This window comes from Peromyscus eremicus, chromosome 9, assembly GCF_949786415.1.
Source record: "Peromyscus eremicus chromosome 9, PerEre_H2_v1, whole genome shotgun sequence".
NCBI lineage: Eukaryota > Metazoa > Chordata > Mammalia > Rodentia > Cricetidae > Peromyscus > Peromyscus eremicus.
Genome location: NC_081425.1, coordinates 25,934,575 through 25,952,967, shown reverse-complemented (window position 1 = coordinate 25,952,967; position 18,393 = coordinate 25,934,575). Strand labels below are relative to the sequence as shown.

At 34.5% G+C, this 18,393-nt stretch overlaps 1 protein-coding gene across 1 annotated transcript in view; it reads right to left on the bottom strand.

The window, feature by feature from the left end:
* Positions 1 to 385: 385 nt before the first annotated feature.
* Positions 386 to 18,393, bottom strand: part of Dach1 (dachshund family transcription factor 1) — a 390,311-nt gene continuing 372,303 nt past the window's right edge. The window contains exon 11 of the mRNA XM_059274317.1: positions 386 to 3,091. Within this exon, the coding sequence (XP_059130300.1) occupies positions 3,054 to 3,091 (38 nt within the window). The 3' untranslated portion in view covers positions 386 to 3,053. The remainder of the gene's footprint in view (positions 3,092 to 18,393) is intronic.

Below are 18,393 nucleotides of genomic sequence, written 5' to 3'. Positions count from 1 at the left end.
TCATGGGAATATAAGGAGATAAAGGAAAAAGGTACAAATAACAGCTTCATAAACTGAGAAATGTACATAAATAAATCATGTATATGTGGGCAGTTTGCTTAGCTGGCAAGAAACAAAATATGGAAAATCTGCTTGTTAAACAATAACTACAGAGTGTGCTTTTATGATGTTTTTCACCACAGTAATTCATATTAGAGATAGAAGCCGTTGCATGTTAAATAAAATCATTGAGCATTGCTCCCTGAGCATTGCAAAGAGCTGACTTATGTTGTTTTTAGATGCTTCCCATTAGAAAGTAAATATTCCTTCGATGCAATGCATTTCGGAGACTATAATAAAGACAAACGGTAAATAAAGTCACAAGGCGATTTCAGACATTTTTATTAGGAGATTGTTGAAAAGAAAAAGAAAATTAAATACAATAACAGTAAACGTGGTTCTCACATTGAAACCAGGCTCAAATAACTAGGCTACCATAGAAAAATTTCCAATTCTTGCATTATGATGTAAAAACAGATTTTTGTACAGATTTTGTACAACAAAATTCGTAATAACCTTTTATCATTTTTAGAAAACTTTAAATATATAGATAAAAATAGACAATTTTCATAGGTCCTACATGAAGATGAGTATGTTCTGTTCCAAGGGCTTGCATAGAGCGCAAATATGGTTATAATATAGAACAACTAGACGTTAATATTTGTAAGATTACAAAAGCATGGAAACAATAAAATGGACAGAATTTTACTTGCTTACATCAAAACACAAATTTCTAAACAAACCTGCTTAACTAAAAAGGGGAAAATTAAGTTACAAACTTACAATAACGTTTTGTGAGCTGTAATATTTACAACAGATTAATAAGAGTCTCAACATACAGTGGACAGCTTTTGTCTCCAATCCTCATAAATTTTCTTTTTATTGAACCAAACACTAAAGCATTCTCAGCGGTCTTCCACGTATGTATTTTAAAACCATTTGCCCCACTTAACAGGTGACTCCAGGCCAGGAGCAGAGCAATGGCCAACTCGACTACCTATGTAAATTGTAGGCTTAAAAAAAAAGTCTGCCAATGTATGACTCCAAAGCTTGACACAAGTCGCTCTAATTTTAAGTGTTGTAATCTTTTAAGGACTGTATGTAGGGGAAAAACAAACAAAAATACATGTAAGTAGGAATAGAATCTCTTTTCCTCAAACAACAAAACATGATCATGGAAGAATTATGCTCAGCAAACCAAGTTTCTACAAAGCAGTTACTAACAATATTTTAAATTAAAACATTACTCCCTTTTAAAGCAAGCTAAAAGAAGAACTGTACATATAACCCTTTATTGTATGAAAAATGGACTTAACCGGTTAATAGCAAGTTACAGCCAAGAATTAGTTATGTTTCAGAACCGCAAGGGAGACCTAAAAAGCATAGAAGCATAGTGACACATATCCATAATGGGAAACTTTTTCTTAACCAAATAGTGATTATCCAATCAGAACTATCTTTAAACACTGAAGCTAGCTTCCTCAGACTTATTACTTTGTTGTTTTATGGTAATAAAAATGTTACATTATAAAACTTTAAGATGACAGAAAAATCATAAAATGTACAGCCACCGCACTGATTCCCGTGAGTCTTTAGAAGTGTCACTTCCATTGTGTAAAAACAAAGGTAACTTCAGCATGGAATAGCACTGTTTGCAGCTTTCCTTCCAGTTATATGCACAAATGTGAAAACACATACTGTAACTTTCAAAAAGACAGTAAAAATAACACGTAGCCACCCTTCCCTCTGAACAGGGTGGGAAGCACAGCACAGTTTAACTTCATCACTCAGGGCTACATGGTTTTGGACCAATACACCAAGGGCTTGTTGAGTTTTGTTTTTCAGCAACATTAACATAATATGACATTAACATATAAAAATATCTCTGGTGTTTTGATTTACTGGCCAGCCACAATTCATCCTCTGTAGTGGAGTTTGGGGCACTCACTAGGGATCAATATACAAATAAAAGTGGCCGACACAAAGTTCTGATGTCACCAGATTCATAAGATCTCATTCATTAATACTGTGACTCCAGACAAATATTTACATGCCTGCATGCGTTAAAACCAGAAAGACGTCTTTCTGACCAACAGGGTGACAAAACATATTTTCTAAAATTTTCATTTCCTAAACACTAGTATACTACTGCATACATAATACCTTCCTGTGAGTTTTATGTTTATATACTGTACATGTGACCAACAGTTTGAGTAAGAAGCAACATTATTGTTTTTAATCCTATATATCACTACCAGTTTGGAATGAAAACATGTTATATTTATATATATATATTTATATATTTTTTTTATCTTTAAGAAAAAGAGACCACCAGTGAAACCTTTTGGTTTATAGTCAATGCTTCTGCTTCAGATATGCAAAATGTCATTTCATTGAGCTGTTAACATACATTTGTTGGTCTTTCAGAAAGTATATGAAAAAAGTCTTCGGGAGAAAATCCGCAATTACAGAGTTTAAAATTGAATGTAACAGAATACTCTCACTTCTCTTATTCCCCACCAGAATCCTCGGCGCCCCTTACAGATTCATCCCCATGTGTTCTTGCTGGTTTCCGTGGGACACAGTTCTGTAAGTCTGGGTGAACACTGCGATAAAGTCTTTTGATGCACTCAGTTACAGAATTTTCAGAAGAGGAAAAAATGGTTCATTCCATTAAGAGGAACAAAAAGAAAACAAACCAAAGCTAGGTCTTCCTCAGACCCATCGTTAACTCTGTACACATGTCCAGCAGCACAGGTGAGTTATTAGCTGTAAGAAGATTGGTGTGTGTACATTTATAAACATTCTCAGTCTCTGGTATGAACCACAGGTGGAAAAATCAATGGCGGAAACTTTTCTGCTTTTGTGGAATACTTAAATGTTAAAGAACATTAACACACAAAATTGAAGAAGTTCCTTTATATGGACTGTTTTTGTTTTCCTGAACTTTCCAACGAGTAATGTCTGACTCCAGAGTTCTGTAATAAAGGAGGGATTTCTTCAACAGGAAAGATTCAGTACATGACGGTAGTTTTCAAATACAGTCTTCCATCTAAAACAAATGATAAAAATAATTAATGACATAGTATTTGAGGGATAAATGTGGATATAAGATATATGAGATTTGGTATGAAATTCTGGTTTTTATCTTACTTTCACTTGCTTAGGATGTAACAGTTTTCACATATCCTCAAAATTAATTTCACAATTACATGAGTTCATAGGCTCAAGGAGGATACAGAATTCTTAGTTCTCATAAATATATATTTGCTACAATGATATCAGTTCCATACCACTCAGAAAATAGATAAGGGTATGTGTGTATGTTAATTACTGATATGCAAAGCTAGTGATTTCTGTTGAATGACAATTGCTCCTACCAAGCTTGCAGAACCAAATTTTCTGGGAATGCACTCAGGTGTATCTCCATCAGAAAAGCCTGAGCCTCTTCTCATGCTCTGGAGGTGTTGTTAAATATTCTTGATGTAACTATTGTGCACATGTGTTGCTATTTACTTGAAAACAACCACCATTATTTTAGCACCACCAATTAGGTAGAGCTTTTTTTTCTCTGTAGTGAGATGAACTGAAGAAATAAATGTTAATATATGAGTATACTATCCAAGCTTAAAACACAATTTTGTGGGAAATGAAAACGAGTGAAATCTTGGACATATTGTATAATCTATTCAAAAGAAGCAGAAATAAGAAATGGGGAATTAATTATCCAATACAAAACACAAACAAAACAGAAGTTCATTTTTCAGATATATTACACTCTATCCTGTCCCCTCAGTGGTTGACCTAGTCTTCAGATGTATGTAAAATATGACAGAGGTTCAAATATTCCCAGCTACAAGAGAAGATAGAATGATACGAAAAATCTTTTCCACACTTTGAAAAATAAGTATCAGTATAAATGTTTGGAAAGTGTCCAACTACAAGGAAATAGAAACAGCCCAGAATACAATTCAGAAAACAGAAAAGTATTTACGCATCTCACTTAAGTGCTGTTATACAGTCTACAGCAGATAGAGATAGTAATTAGTATAAAACTTCTGTCAATGGTAAAGCACATTTTACTTCATAGAAACAATGATTTGTCCAAATTCCACATTCTTGTCATGTTTTACATTAGTGTAATTTGCAGAAATAGAATATTACTTCCATAGTGGCGTGAAACACCATGATTCTGACCATACCATTCTACAGTACATCAAGCTTCACTCTGTCTTGATATACTCAGCCTGTTCTCCTTAGCAGTGTAAAAAGTTAGTTCTCTCTCCTTTCAATTTACTCTTCAGCTCCTGCTTATTAAAATTATTTAATTTTAAAGGTGTCTGACTTTTGTTTGCCAGTCCATGCAACTTAAAAATTGATTGTGAATGTCCAAACTGGTAAGTCCCATGAAAGAAACAGCCATGTTCCTGCCAATATTAGAAGCAGAATGGTTTAACACAGTGCTTCCCTTAAATGTTTTGATGTGGCAACTGTTAAGCTTCCTGAAACATTTAAAATATTTATTTATTATATGTATGTGTATTTGTATGTGCATTCCACCATGAATGTGTGTGTATGTTGGGGGATGTTAGTGGACAAAATGCTGGCATCAGTTTTCTCCTTCCATCTTCTGTGTTAGGGGAAATGAGTTGAGATCATCAGACCCTTATACACTGAGTCATCTCACCATCCCAAATGTTAAACTTTCGAAGAAACAATATATGTTAAAAGTAATTAGGATATTATAAAGTTTACATTTAAAATTTTAAATAAAATGCTATTGAATAACATTAACTATTATTTTTTGCATGTGTTTCTATGTATGGCATGTGTAAGTGAATGCCACATGTATGTGGTTGCCACAGAGGTCAGAAGAGAGCATCAGATCTCTTGGATTTAGAGTTATGGAAGGTTATAAACTGTTCACCTTAGATGCTAGGAACCAACAGGAGGTACTCTTAATCACTGAGTAATCTTTCCAGTACTAGGATTGTCTTTTATCACCTCACTTTATTCATACACCCGACTGGAAGACTGCAAGTACCACACCACATTCCTCATATCATCTTTATGTGTTTCTATGTGTTGTAGTCACAGAAAAAAAATCTAGTCTGGATGCTGAGTAAATTTTTCCAAAGTATTACAAGATACACAATCTAAATAGTAAAAGCTTTCATCCAAAGAAATCAGAAAGAGTCTTTATTATCAGTAGAGCTAAATTTTCCCAAATACATATTGTACTAAAGATACATTAAAGGTTAAGTCTTAAGTGTGGAGATGGAATAGGAGAGTAGGGTAGCAGAAAGGGTTAGTTAGCAGAACTAACATTAAGGATGTTTGAAATGGCCATGTGGAAACTTACTATTTCATAAACTCTCTCTCTCTCTCTCTCTCTCTCTCTCTCTCTCTCTCTCTCTCTCTCTCACACACACACACACACACACACACACACACACACACACACACAGACACACACACTCAAAAAGATTAATTTTAGTTTTCTTACATGAGGGATAGTGTTCCTTTCAGAAGTCAGAAGTTGACAAATTGTAATCCCAGCACTGTATGTGGGAACTTCCTCTTGATTTTCTGGTGAAGGTTGTCTTGGTGATCCCCTGAACAATGCAAGTATTACCATTGTACTTGGTTGCCTATCATATTCTCATGGTAAGACTTTATTGCTTCAGACACCATACCTTTTACTGATACGACATGGCAATATTAAACTGGTTTGAATCAGAAACTTTCCTTCAAAATACTGGCAGGTGCTATGTGTGATGCTGGAGGAGTAAAAGTTATCATGACCTGTGTGACAAGATATTCCATGGATATGGCAACAGGGGCACAATTGCACGTGGCTTAACAACTGCTTCCTGGTTGAATTTAGAGCCTGCTCCATAGGAGGAAGTGTACATCTGATAATAAAAAACTGGCCAAGAACTCATGGCTTGTGGGCCCCAAAGACAGACTTACTTTTTTTATTATTCAAAATTCTAGCACAGAGTCAGGGGGATATCAAAAGCCCCTCATGCCACTAGGAGATACTGACAGTTGATAGCTTCTGGAGGAAGGAGATTCAGTTGTTATTGACATTTTTATTACCCTAGTAGGTGGATTATGCTCTCGTGGATGACCCCACACCCATTAGAACATGGGTAGTACAAACAGGACTTGGTGGGTTAATTAAAAAAAAATGTGGAAGAAAGGGATTGGGGAGCAGTTTGGGTATCTAGGTGTGGACTTAGGATGAGTTAGGGCAGGAGTAAGGATGAGTATGAGAGAAATGCATTGTATAGACAAATGAAATTCTAAAAGAATTGATAAAAATATTAAGTCTCCATGTTGCTAGAGTTTTCCTGCCTGGCCCACAGTCAGGACAAATCTCTCTCACCTGCCAGTCCCACAGCCGCTCAGACCCAACCAAGTAAACACAGAGACTTATATATTGGTTACAAACTGTATGGCCGTGGCAGGCTTCTTGCTAACTGTTCTTACAGCTTAAATTAATCCATTTCTATAAATCTATACCTTGCCACATGACTCGTGGCTTACCGGCATCTTCACATGCTGTTTCTCATCGTGGTGGCTGGCAGTGTCTCTCTGACTCAGCCTTCCACTTCCCAGCTTTATTCTCCTCCTTCTCCTGCCTATACTTCCTGCCTAGCCAATGGCCAATCAGTGTTTTATTTATTGACCAATCAACAACACATTTGCCATACAGAACATCCCACACAGGTAGCTCAAATCGGCAGCTGCCGCTCATTTGAGAGAGACAATTAGGAACTGTTTTTAGCTCCGTTTTAGAATCTTTTCTCAGTTTTTAGGTGGAAACTCTTGCCCCATGTTGGGCGCCATCTCCACTTCCCTATACCTCAAAAAAAAGTATTCTTATTGTTTTACCTAAATAAGGATTGGAATGCTTGAGGAGGCTTAGTGCCTCAGACATTTTCACAGAAAACAAGTGGAGGTGCAGTGATCTGATATTAATAGGGACACAGATTCTGTGTCCACTCCATTCTGCATTGTTTCCTTAACTAAACCCTGGAATAAATTCAGTCTCCAACATGCACTACCTCCTCATGGCTCATCCCCTTTGCTCTGCTCCAAGGACAGGGCCTTCCCTTTAGTCTACACAGATTGTAATCAAAACTGGAGTTTTTATATTCCAGTTTCAATAAAAAAAGCCCCAGTTTTCCTTTGACACAATGATTATTTGCTTTTGTATGGGAGGTTGATATGACAGAAGAAATCATCAAGCTAAACTTTGTGCATGGGAGTACTTAATTAAAAAGTCTGTTCTAATTAAAAGCATTTGGGAGTAGGGGTTGAGTGAAACTATTTAAATTACAAATCCCTAATAGTTTCAGAGTTCATTGTGATTTGATACTTGCAGCCATAATTTGGTACACAGGAAAGTATCTTGATCACTGAATAGTTTACCACAGGTGTGAATTTTTGTATGCTGCTTATTATGATGCAGATTTAGATCTACAGATAACAAAATGAAGAAATATTTTAAATACCATCATAAAAATGAACTTAATTAAGGTCTTTTATTTTTTTGTCCTAAAAATTGAACTCAAGGCATTGGAATGCTAGGCAAGCATTCTAACAATCTATCCAGTATGATCTCATAATTTAATATCAACATTGGAAATCATAATATTAGACCCAAGTTTATGGATTTTATATAATATTAACCTTTATGAAAAAGACTGGAGGAATGGGGAAACTGTCATGAAATTTCTGTCTTTGTCTTTTGCCCACAAATAAGTTTAGCTTTTGGGGCTTCAAGTTTTGTCGTGTGCTATTATTTGAAGTTATTGATAACGTCTAATGAAAGCTACCTTTCTTATTCCAGACGTAAAACTTATACTATTGAATAATAACAAGTTTTATATAGCCAGTGAGGTAGCATTCTATCAATAACATTATTTAACATAATTTTATAACATGATAACATGTAAATGACAACCATTTCAAATTGCCTCATCAGGTGGTAACAAGAGTATCATGCCCCACTGGGTGAAAATCAGTACAAAGAGAGTATACAGTTGCAAAATATCAAAAAAACATATGAATGGATATATATTTTAGTTTTGAATAGAAATCCCTGCCAAACACATACAAGGAACTCTTATCTACCTTTTGCATAAAGACCTTAAGAATTGTACATTCTATGAGGAAGTCAACACCTATGTATTCAAACCCATATTCAGACACCTGTAATCAAATGAAGGTTGCAACTTTCACAAAACCGTTGTATGCACACACTCTTTACTACTGTAGAGTGGAGGAGAATATTAACACAGGAGAAAGTAAACACATAAAATCATATATCTAGAAAGTTTAATATTTGCCTAAAGAATATGAGGTTAATATAAAATATGTTAGCACGAACCCTGTCTCAACATAATGTCTTAATCATGTGAAGCAAAGGAAATCAAAACAAGCGATGAAAACAAATGTTAATGATTCATGTGATATTTGATAAGACAACGAAAGGAAGTCAAAATAAAACCAAACAAACAGGAACAGATGGGAAGGATCTTTGTCAAGTCATAACCCTTCTTCTAAAACCCCCAAAGGAAGAGGCTAATTAAAGAAAATATTGTTTCTTGTTCTTTTTATAATTTTATATTTAGAGTAAGAACATTCTGCTACTGCTAAAGCAAAGAAGCAGAGACACAAAGTCTACATTGAACATGAGAAATATTTTAAGAGAGACTGATGTTCAGCACAAAGCAGTTTATAGGAGGATCCTGAGTAAACATAATTTCTTCTCATGAAATGCAGATAACAACACTGAAAGCAATTTCCAGATGTTTGAATACTAATATACCCAAGGTTATGTTCCAATATAATTAAAAAGTAAAAACTGAAAAATGTTGCAACCATTTTTTTAAGTTTTAATTTAAGGTTATAGCTGAAGAATCAGAAGCCCGTAGAATTGGATTACATTTGAGGAGAACTAATCCTAAGCCCTGTTTGTATGCTTTTCACATGAGCAAGTGAACAGGTATAGACTAAAGCTCACGGGGAGGACATTATGTCTGCGTAATTTCAATAAACTGGTACAAGAAGTAGGTAAAGTATTATCTACCAGAATAATATGGCACACCTAGTTGAAATAAAAATAAATTACATGTTTTATTACTAAGCCAGCTTGAAATAATGCATGAGGAAAAATATTTTATTATTTATTTTCAGGGAGTTTTAGGCATTAAAGCCAAGGTCTTGCACAATTTATTGACTGTTTGTCTATCTAACAGGAAACAGGCAGCCCTATGTTTCACACTAAAAAGCCCTTCCAATGCATTCTATCATTGAGTTAACCCCTAGAATCTCAAATGCAGCTCTTGATGGTGGTCAAGGATGAGGATAAGAATTACCATCAAGAAAAATATTCAAATAGTTTTAGTTTTCTTCCAAGAAGAAAATATATGGGAGAGGACACAGGCTAGGTTACAGAAGGCTATTAAAAGCTGTAGTTCATAGGCTGATAAGAAAATGACCTTTAAACAAAGACAGTGAAGAAGAAATTGCCGTTGCTATAAAGGGACTCAAGATAAGCATAAATAGCAAGAAGAAATCTAAACATTGACAGTTCGATCTTCTAAACCAGACTTTGGAAATCACATGGGGCAGGCTGATCTGTTAATACCCTTCCTAAATGAGAAACTAAACAGATACATCAGCAACAAAAACTGAACTAGAGAGTTTGCAGAGAAGTAATCTTAATGTCTGCACATGGAGATGGTTAGAAACAGAAAGCTTGAGATTATTTACTTAACTCCAACCCAGGGCAATGTATCTTCCCAACGTGCTCAGTCTGAGTCCCAATATCACAGTTCCTCCTAAAAGTGAACTTGTCTTAAAGAGGAAGCCCTTTGTCTGAATTGCATTGTCAGGCATGTTTATACTCTCTGTGGGCCAATAGGAATTTACTTCCAAAAGAAAGATAGTCCTACCTTGCTAAACATTAAAATAGAAAAGACTCTTTCTCTGTAGTTCTGTGTAATCATAGATGTTCTTAAACCCATATTACCATGACCAAACACACATAGTAATAATAATAATAATAATAATAATAATAATAACAAATAGTGCATCTATTTGCATGTACAGAAGTAAATAGGCAATTCTACATTTGATGTTTATTATTTTAAGGAAGCTCTTTGAAAAAGTATTTTAGCATGAATGATCAGCCTACACTCACATAGACCAGATTTCTAGTCCATATAAAATTCCATTAGAAACAAAGTATTTTTATAACCACTATCACAGGATTTAAACTGTTTATGCTCTCAAACATCTTTGCTGCATCAACTAATGCAATGCTTAAAATTACTGAATGTCTAGTTGGAATCTAATTAGAGTAGATAAAATACATTAAGATTTTATATATTTCTGTTATGTTAGGCATTGCCTAGAACCTGAAAAGTGCTCAATAAGAATATATCAAATATATCAAAGAATATATATATATATATATATATATATATATATATATATATATATATAAAGAAAGACCAGCACTATATGTATGTGACACCCTGAAAGACCACAATTTCACTTGGGTCACATAGTGGCGAAGAGATAAAGATCTGAATCTAATGAAGAAGAAGCATCAAATTCAAAATAAGAAACATTCTGGTAAAAAATGGACCACATTCTCCACAACTATCCATTTCATATATTAATTTTTAAGACTAAGGAGCTGTTCAAGATTAGGAAGACTGAAGAAAAATAGCAACTTACTATAAGATGTGATCCTAATTGGGATTCCTCAATGTAGATATGAGGTGCAATAATAGACATTATTGAGTAAAATGACAAAGGTAGAATTTGGATGTCAGACAAGATGAAAGTATTGTGTCGATGTAATATGTAAAACCTGATCAATAGACTCTATTTGAATGTGAACATGCCACTGACAAGAAATACTCCCTGAAATCAGGATGGACAAGTTTTGCAAGCAAAGAACTGTAAGATATATCTTAATTTCAAAAGGTTTAACATTATCAGATTAAAAAAATAATAAAATAAAGAAATCCAAAATATTAATGATGCATGAACCTTGGCAGTTTATACATGGCATTTTTTACAATGTTTTAACTTTCCTTTGCATGTTTAGATCCATAATAGAAGTTTTACTTTGTTTAACTTTTTTTTTTAAACTGATACAGAAAATATTGTTAGGATGATAGGTAATGTTTCACACACATATTACATACTGTTTTTATTTCAAAATGTTTTAAATAGGTTAAGCATATGTATCCTCCAAATTCTTTCTCCTTTATTTATAGTGAAAACCAAATTTCCAGACAAGATTGCTTCAGTGAGATAAAACTACAATAAAAGCAATTCCAGTTTTTAAATAGTAACTAGATGAAGATGGGTTTTTTTTCTACTACCACTTACAATGTTTCACTGATTCTATGGACAGTATCCCCATGTTAAATATTTTATCTGCTTAGTAATATTAACACTTTTAAAAATTCCTATTAAGTATTAGATAGAAAAAAATGGTTAGGGATTTTCTTAACCAAGTTCTTTAAAGAAATCTGGTTCTGGTGTTCAGGTGTGGACATATGCTATTCTAGTCTGTTCCATAATGTTCTAACTTATAATTGTAAAGTTTATGAAGTTTAATTAGCTGTATTACTGGTTCTTTAGTTAGGACTGCGTATACCAATGTGTATTTGTTGTAAAAATAAACCCTCTAATTAACTATTTGATACAAATATTTGAATTCCTTTAAAATGTTTATCACAAACAAAACAACAACAACAACAACAAAAAACAGAGCACAAACTATTTAAAGTTTGTTTCTTCTATAAATAAGAAATAAGGAAAAGGTATATTACTAACAGGTCAGCTTTGATAAAGTATTTGCGCATTTGAGAACATTCTAATTAAGCATTCATTAGTCAGAAACTAGAACCCATCAGGATGGTTAATGTACCAGCAAGTCAGAATGGGGTATTTTGCACATAGGTTACCTTGTCTTGATTGGAGGTGAGACCTCCCACCTCTCACAAAGGAAAACACAATGAAATATCTTATTACTGTGTGTTCTTTCATTCCTTTCCCAGAAAAAGAAGATTAAGACATGGGGATGAGACATAATAATCAAGTGGGGCCCATCTGAAGTAGAGTGATAGATGGACAATGCATGCTTAATTAAAATAAAGCATATGAGAAAAAATGGTTCCTTGCTTGCTAAAATAAGATAGCACAGAGAAGGGAAACAGGGACTTTTCAAATCAAGTCGTTTTATCTTCTCAGAACTAACAAAGACAGGCAAATTCTGTGAATAAATTGTGTTTTCAGAATACATTCATGCGTTATTTCTGGGTGGGGGTGCATCAGCAAAAGTGGTACTTAGAAGGGCAACTCCTGTCAGAACCTTGTTATTTTCTCCTGTTTGTCAGAAAGAAACAAACCATCATTTCAAAATGTTTAGCATTTTCTATTTTCTATACATGTCTAATTTGGTAATTTTCATGAAGGTTATATTTGTTTAAGGAGGTAATTGTGAGTGAACACATTTCCAAGCCTCCAAACACTTCTTAACATATTTAGGCAGAGCTAAACTGAAATGCTGATCTAGAGCTAATCTTGAAGAGGGGTAAGCAACCTCAAGTGAAAGATTTATCTAATACATAAAATTTTGACAAAATGACATTTCTGTGGCAAACAGATTTTCTTCATGTGTTACTCAATGCAACCATCAAGTGTTGTTTGGACAGTATGTGGGAGAGAACAATCACATGCTATAAATGCACTATTAAATAAGGTGGTCCTCTCTGCACTCAACTTTAGAATTTATGAAGGGGGTTCAGTTCAGAGCTATGAAGTTATAATAGATAATGTACTAGCAAACAGAATAAAAAGTTTGTGCTATAAATACCATATATAAAGAAAATACACAAGGATCAAAAGAGTGTTTGAATTGAATGCAAAGTATAGAAAGAGTCTGTGAGGTAAAGTTTACCAGCCAAGGATTAGATGAACATTAGTAACTGACAGGGACATCTGGTACACTGTTAGATATGTTCTCGAATCCATTAGTTGTTGCCCAACTCTGTTCCCATTTGGTAACTTTATGTTTTTGTACAGTCTTGTTATTGTATCTTCTCCAGTAGATAGCAATGCCCCTGTATCCTACTTTATACCCTTATGTGATCATGTCTCCTAAAGAGTAGGTAGTGCTTAATGACCTGTTTGTAATGACAAGAATACAGAATAAGTATTTAGAGGTCACTTTCTAGACTTATTCTATGAAGACTGTGACTTCCATGTTCCTGATGCACACTGTGTCTCTGGGTGTTTCCCCTTCTTCAAATAATAAAGCTAGGCTGTCATCTAGCAAACTTCCCTGTAAATTAATCTCATGTGGAAATGGAATGATAACATATCTAGCTAATGGCTCACCAAGAACAGAGGTCACACTTCTAAAATTCTGTAGATGTGAGACATACTTATAGCACCACAACTTGACCGCAGAACCTTGGCATAGCCTTAGAGGATATAGCATACTCTAATACTTTCCTGTAGCCTCAGGAAGACTGCAAAGTAAAACTCTAGATAAATTTTCCCCATTTGTTACATTAGTCCAGAGAAGAGGAAGAAAAATGATGGTCAGTGTTACAGGAAAAAAAAATCACTTCCTATGAGTTATAGTGCTATCAGTATACCTCAGTTCATTTTGTTCTAGAACACAGAAGAGAATTGAGAGCTTAACTCAAAAGCATATAAAGTCACCAAGCTGAACTTCATGTTGTAATTCCCATTAGAAACTTGCAGGATCAAATGTCATGCCTCACAAAGAATTTCTCCTTGATTATGACAAACGAACAAAACTAATTTTGAGGGTTGATAATATAAAATTATCTAAAAACAAAGATGTTTATCTTTATATTTTTAAAAATTTGTTTTTGCCATACAAACACACATGCACACACTCATGCACACACGCATGCACACACACACACATACACACATTTTATTTATTGAATAGAACTAACTTTACTTCATTGCTTTAAGATTATTCAATCTGTTAAGAATGGAAACAGGCTTTGTGCAAAAATTGATATTATCTTACAATGACATTTCGCTATTTCTTGGAAATAAAATAATATTTCAAAGTGTTACCAGACTTATGGTGTCTCAGGACAGTAATGAGTGTATCAGGACCATTTTGCACTGTAACAGATTTCCTACCTGTCCCAAGCTGCTGTATAGCATTTTATTGCAAACTTTATTTTATATTTTCTTTGTACAATTGTAAATGAATACTTAAAAAAATAAAACCGAGTCCCCATGTCAAGAGAACATTTTCTGTTCTTAAGTGATGTATAGCCATTGGTGAATTTTAATTTCACAGTGCTTCTTAATAATCTAACCTTACATTCTCATGCCCCACCTCCTACCCTCCAATTGCCCACCCCTCATCCTCAGTTTACTCATGGGGAAATCATCTATTTCCTCTTCCCAGAGCGATCCATTTGTCCTTCTTTGGTTCCTCCTTGTTAGCTAGCTTCTCTGGAGCTATGGGTTGTAGTCTGGTTATCCTTTGCTTTAGATCTAGTATCCACTTCTGAGTGAGTGCACACCATGTTTGTCCTTCTGAGTCTAGGTTACCTCACTCAGGATGATATTTTCTATTTCCATCCATTTGCCTGCAAATTTCATGATGTCATTATTTTTTACTGCTGAGTAATATTCCATTGTGTATATGTACTGCATTTTCTTAATCCATTCTTCAGTTGTGGGGCATCTAAGTTGTTTCTAGATTCTGCTATTACGAATAATGCTGTTATGAACATAGTTGAGCATGTATCCTTGTGGTATGATTGAGCATTACTTGGCTACTGAACTAGGCCCTCTGAATAATTGAGAGAGCTGTGTAGCTTGATATGTTTAAGGGGCCCCCTGGCAGTCAGATCAGAATCCATCCTTGGTTCATGAGCTGGCTTTTTGAAGCCCACTACCTATGAAGGGACACTTCCTACAGCCTTGAGGCAGGGGGAGGGGCTTGGACTTGCCTTTACTGGCTATATCAGGCTCTGCTGACTCCCAAATGGGAAATTTTACCTTCTTGTAGGAGGGAATGGGGGGTGGGTTGGCGGGGGAGAGGCTGAAGGAGCAGGAGGAGGGAAGAGGGGTATCTATGATTAGTATGTAAAATGAATAAAAAATTTTCTTAATATAAAAAATGTAACCTAACCTCAAGAGACAATGCTGATATCAATTAAATTTATGTATAAGTGTTAGTGAACAATGAATAATCAAGAAAGAAAGCAGCAAAAATGTCTATTAAAACAATTAAAAGACACTAGGTTGAATAAGAAACATGACAAGCTATTAACTGTCCTCAGAATGCTTAGTTCAGGACTGATGTTTAACTGAGGTTGAGCTTGGCGAAATCTGATGTCTCACAATTTTGAAATTGTTTATATACTGTGTGTTTTCTAATGGAACAGAACTGCATGTTTTGCAAATTAATCATGAAAATTCAATCAACTGGCCATAAACAATAACAAATGTAAGAAAGTAAATGCTTTCTAGAGCAGAGAGCAAGGAAAAGAAGTACAAATGTGCTATCACAGAAATACGCATGGCTAATGAACACTTCTACATTTCATAAATTGTCTCTGTGTCTAGGAATGAAGAAATTCAGGAAACATCGGAGCACGCTAGACTTTTAATCAAGGTAATTTCCAGTTTGTTTTCAGCACACATTAAATTCCACTATACTGCCAAATTTCTTTATAGTCTTAAGAAATAAAACTGAAGTTTACAATGAAACATTCACAGCATCTGATAATAAATGTACATATATTTAGTAAGAGATAAATGCTGACATATGTTGATTTCATGCCCACTCTGAAATTCTACCCTGGGTCTCACTAGCAGAGTCTACTATTTCCATTAAAATTAATAACTTGTGGTTGTTGTTACTGTTGGTATTGCCTCATTTTCCTATCACTGGTAATTGTGATGTGCATAAAATTAACTTATGTCACCATGTTGATCATTACATCTTGAATGAAAGTGAGAGTATAGGAGTTATGAGAACTTAAGGAACACATTCACACTGTGTCAAAACCACTCTAAGATAAATTTTTAACTTTTCTGCCATAGGGACTCTATTTAAATCATTCTGGGATAATTTATATTTGCATACATACTTTTAAGAAGATATTCAATAAAAATGACCCTTTTTCTCTAAAATTCTTCAATAACAAACTTCCGCTATAATGAGACAGACACTTTACTTCATTTCAGCTATATATTTGTAGTTATAAATATATTAAAGTGAAACTCTTGTTTAAATCTTGCCCAATTTCCTATCTTTTCCCAGAGTATACTATGGCTTTGTGAAGGCTTCATGATTTTATCAGCCTTTTTACAGGTCTAGTTTCTGTTTGGTTCTTTACTAGCTCAGGGCCCAGATAAAAACTTACAAAGTGTTATATTCCAAAGCTGACATTTGTTGAGTCTGTTACTCACTGCTTTGTGTATTAAAAAGCCTAAACATAACATAAGACTGTTTCTTTTGTTAAAATGTATGATTTGTTTTGGTAATTCAGAATATTGTTGTAGGAGAATTATTCCTTTACTTACCAAGTTTAAAGAATAAGTATAATTTTTACTTTCCTTTCATCAAAATAAGAATGCATTATCATGTTCAATATCATAAGAAATATCTATGCATCAGCTGGAAAAGCTTACAATGAGAATAAATTATTGCTGCCTTTGTTTATGACTCTATTCAATGCACTTTGATTACTTGAAAGGATTGATATCCAAGATATTGCCATATAAAGGATATCATGAAAAATAAATGTCTCTTAATGCAAGAGTTGAATTGACAGTTTGTCATAGCTCAAATCTGCAGAATCAACTCTTAAAAAATAAGTCAAATATGAATTATCTAACATATGACTATGTATTTTTATCATCGAATATTCTACTTTCATATACATAAACTAACAGTGTAAAATTTCTGGTCTCAGGCTTTATTACCTTCACTTTCATGGACAAAATTCATTCCACCCATCCTAAGTGCCATGAAAAAAATAGTTTGTATCATGTTTTCGAAATTATTAGGTCATTTGTTATAAATGAGGATGGTGTGAAATGTTGCAAAGTGTATGAGTTCATAGTCATTTGAATAATACTCTAAGTGTTGCCTTACTTCATGTCCTTTTCTTTAAGGGAATGATAGATTAGGGAATGGTTTGAAATCACTGAGCATTTGCAGAGAGAGTCTGTTTTCAATGTAAAGGATCATAGCTTTGATGATGTCAACATTGTGTTTCTCCTCAGGACCTCACATTCAAACTTCAGCTCCACACCACTGCAAGGTGCTTGAGGGACAACTCTATCTGCATGTTATTGTTAGATCATTTTAACATAACCAAGCACAAGCTCATTGTCTACTCTAAGCTGAATGAACCGCCTAGCAATAGACTCCCTGAAGTCTGATCTATATAGAGGAAGGCAATCTGCATGGGGCTCATTCTTCTCTCTTTGTGGGTTACTTCCCTGCTATGACAATTGCAGAGCCCCTTCATAGTCCAAATTTGTTCATTATTTCACTCTAAATTAATTACATTTACATTTATTTATCTTCACTCTCCTATATAATATTAATATTACTTAAGATTTAACATACTGTGTCTGGTTTGAGGAAAACAAAAGAGACTGGTATTTTATTTTGATAAATATTTTAGAAATCATCTAATCCCACCCATAGAAACAATCATGGGCTAGCTAGTCTTTTATGTCTACTTGGCACAAGTTAGAAGAATCTAAGAGGAGAAAACGTCAATGGAGAAAATGCCTCCATAAAATCTAGCCATTGTTGGTGGTGCCGGCCCTTGGCTGGTGGTCCTGGGTCCTATTAAAATGTAGGCCAAGCAAACCATAAGTAATACTCCTTGATGGCCACTACAGCAGCTCTTGCCTCCAGGTTCCTGCCTTGTTTGAGTTCCTTCTCTGTCTTCCTTGGATGATGAACAATGATACTGAAGTGTAAACAAAATAAATCCCTTTCTCCCCAAATTTCTTTTGGTCATGGTGTTTTATCATAGCAATAGCAGCCCTAATGAGAACAAAGCATATTATTCAGTTATGTGCTTTTCTCAAAAATTATACAAATTACATTGGTAGTGCATCCACTGTCTCAGACATGGGCGTATAGACCTGAAATGACTACTGAGCACATCTGCAGAATGAGTGGCCTCATTGTGCTCTGAAGGCACTTTCTAATCTATTTAGAAGCATTATCTTAAATAATCATTCTTTATAAAGACAATGCTGCAATTGCACATCTTTCAA